This window comes from Olea europaea, chromosome 15 (assembly GCF_002742605.1).
Source record: "Olea europaea var. sylvestris chromosome 15, O_europaea_v1, whole genome shotgun sequence".
In the NCBI taxonomy this organism is placed as follows: Eukaryota; Viridiplantae; Streptophyta; class Magnoliopsida; order Lamiales; family Oleaceae; genus Olea; species Olea europaea.
The window spans coordinates 13568278-13571256 of record NC_036251.1 but is presented as its reverse complement, the minus strand read 5'-3'; the positions used below and the strand labels follow the sequence as shown (position 1 = coordinate 13571256).

At 43.7% G+C, this 2979-nt stretch overlaps 1 protein-coding gene across 1 annotated transcript; it reads right to left on the bottom strand.

Annotated features, from left to right (window-relative positions):
- Nucleotides 1-463: 463 nt before the first annotated feature.
- On the bottom strand, nt 464-1662 carry LOC111411265. Its single transcript, XM_023041813.1, has 2 exons — nt 1567-1662; nt 464-892 (listed from the first exon to the last, which is right to left on the bottom strand). The coding sequence occupies exons 1-2, from the start codon at nt 1660-1662 to the stop codon at nt 464-466; spliced, it is 525 nt and encodes a 174-aa protein (XP_022897581.1).
- Nucleotides 1663-2979: the final 1317 nt, after the last annotated feature.

The window sequence follows — 2979 nt, the reverse complement described above, 5'->3', positions numbered from 1 at the left end:
AACGAAGTAGATTGCCCAAACTATGATTTACAACTTCAGTTTGACCATCGGTTTGGGGGTGGAATGCCGAAGAGAACTTAAGCGTCGTCCCAAATAGTTTCCACAGCGTCTTCCAGAAGTAGCTAACAAATCTAACATCACCATCAGACACGATAGAGACTGGAAGCCCATGGAGATGAACAACTTCTTTGAAGAACAACTTAGCGACATGGGATGCATCGAAAGACTTAGAGCATGGGATGAAGTGTGTCATCTTAGAGAACCTATCGACCACCACAAAAATGGAATCATGACCTCGAGCTGTTTTAGGTAACCCGAGAACGAAGTCCATACTAAGGTCACGCTAAGGAGTATGAGGAATAGGAAGAGGAGTATACATCCCAGTATTTTGACGTTGTGCCTTACCCAATTGACATGTACGACACTGAGAGACAATGCGAGCAATATCTTTTTTAAGGGACGGCTAATAAAATCGATCCTCGATTAAGGCGACTATTTTATCCCGACCGAAATGACCAGCACGACCCCTTGCATATAGTTCCCAGACTAGGAAGTCACGAAATGAAGTACGGGGGATACATAACTTGGCACCTTTGAAAAGATAACCATCTTTATGTAAGAAAGAAACATGGTCACGAGAAGGATTGTCTAAGAGGTCCTGAAAGATGGTGCCAAAGTCAGGACAAGTAGGATAATCATCCTTCAAGCGATCAAATCTGACTACAGTAGTGCTCATGGACTGAAGCATTGTAGTGAGACGACTAAGAGCGTCGGCCACTTTGTTTTTTATCTCGACGCGATGATGAAGAACAAAAGTGTACTCCCGAATAAATTCAACCCACTTGACATGTTGCTCACTTAAATGATGCTGGGAATTAAGAAAGCGAAGAGCCTGATGGTCAGAGTATAGAACAAACCCACGAGGCAATAAGTAATATCGCCAATGACGAACGGACTGGACAACAGCATAAAACTCCTTATCATAGGTGGAATATTTTTGTCGAGCATGGTTTAATTTTTCGCTAAAGTAAGTGTCGGGATGACCTTCCTAACTCAAGGCACCTCCTATATCTACACCGAAAGCATCGCACGCAACTTAAAAACCTTAGAAAGATCTGGGTGTCGTAGAACGGGAGCCTCAATCAATTTCTGCTTAATAGCTAAGAAAGCTCTCTAGGCCGAAGGGATCCAACGAAAATCCCCTTTTTTCATACACTCAGTGATGGGTGCAGTAATAGTGCTAAAACCTTTGATGAATATTCGATAGAACGATGCTAGCCCATGAAAGCTACAAATTTTGGTTAAGGTGGAAGGTTTCGGCCAATCGTGAATAACTAAGATTTTAGCGGGATCGGCAGAAATACCCTGGGTAGAAATGATAAACCCTAAGAAAAGGAGCTCAAGGCGGAGGAATGAACATTTTTTAGGGTTAGCATATAGCTGTGCAGAACGAAGAGTAAGGAAAACCTGTCAGAGCTGAGCGAAATGAGCCTCTTGTGATCGACTATAAATCAAGATTTCATCAAAATAGACGACAAAAAACTTTCCAATAAAAAGTCGTAATACATGGGTCATGACCCCCATGAGAGTGCTACGTGCATTAGACAGTCCAAAAGGCATAACCAACCATTCGTACAAACCATCCTGGGTCTTGAATGCCATTTTCCATTCATCCCCTGGTCTATCCTAATTTGATGATACCCACTCCGTAGATCAATTTTCGAAAACCACACAGACCCGGCCAACTCATCTAACATATCCTCAAGTCGTGGGGATAGGAAATTGGTACTTAATGGTGATTCTATTGATGGTGTGACTATCCACACACATGCGCCACGAGCCTTCCTTCTTAGGGGTGAGAAAGACTGGAACTGCACTAGGGCTAAGACTAGGGTGTATAAAACCTTTATCGAGTAAAGTATCAATTTGCCTACTGTGTTAAGCTCGCTCAGCAGGGTTCATTCTATAATGGGGTCGATTCAACAGCTGAGAGCCAGGGACGAGTTCGATGGCATATTGAATATCCCACATAGGAGGAAGTGCATCAGGTAGGTCTGTAGGCGTAACATCACTAAATTTATTGAGCAAAGAATCGACCTCGGGCAAGAAAGTCACTAGGAGAAGCAAGAGTGGTTTGGGAGCCTGGTTTAGCAACCAAGGAAAACATAAGCTCGGTCTCTTTACCCTCACGCTCAAAATCTTTAAAGGATATTAATTGAAGAAGAGCGTCGATGACACCCTTGGGTGTAGAAGTGGGTGTTACTTTCTTCGGGGAGTCCGAGGGTTTCGTCGGCAATAGTCAAATAGTTTTGTAGTTGTGAAGAAACTCATAAATGTTATCATGCCCAAAATGCTTAACATCATGATCATAAAGCCAAGGACGATCCAACAGGACGTGAGCAACATCCATGGGTAAGACATCATAGTAAATTTCCTCTGAGAAAAGGGGACCGAACGTAAGGGGAACTAGACAACGGTGAGTGACAGGCAGTGAGGTTCGATCCACCCATGCTATCTTAAACGGGCGAGGATGTGGTTCAATCTTGAAGCCGAACTTGGCCACCGCGGACTTAGATACGACATTCATGGTGCTACCACGATCAATAACTAACTTGCATGAACGAGAGTTGCATGGGATGAATGTATGGAAAATAGAAGTTATCTTCCATGAGTCTGAGTCAATAGGGATGGAAATGATACATCTCATAACAGAGACAACAGCCATATCCTCTTCAAAACACTCAAATTGGTCAAGATCCTCATCGGAATGGTCAATAGGGTCGATCGTGAAACACTCATTCTCTGGGGTTGGAAAGAGGGGTTCCTGTGCAAGGGCAATGGCACGATTGGGACATTGAGAGGAAATATGACCTCTAGAATGATAGCTATGGCATATACTTAGAGGGTTGAGACCCCGAGCGGTAGTTGAAGAAGCAGGTTGACCCCTAGAAGTGTCGCGAGGAATGGGATTGGGGGAAG

Coding starts and splice junctions, on each gene's coding strand:
- LOC111411265 (XM_023041813.1), bottom strand. CDS start 1,662: ATGGCATTCAAGACCCAGGATGGTTTGTACGAATGGTTGGTTATGCCT. Junction 893..1,566: donor TCATGGGGGTCATGACCCAT/GTATTACGACTT, acceptor TCTGACCATCAG/GCTCTTCGCTTTCTTAATTC.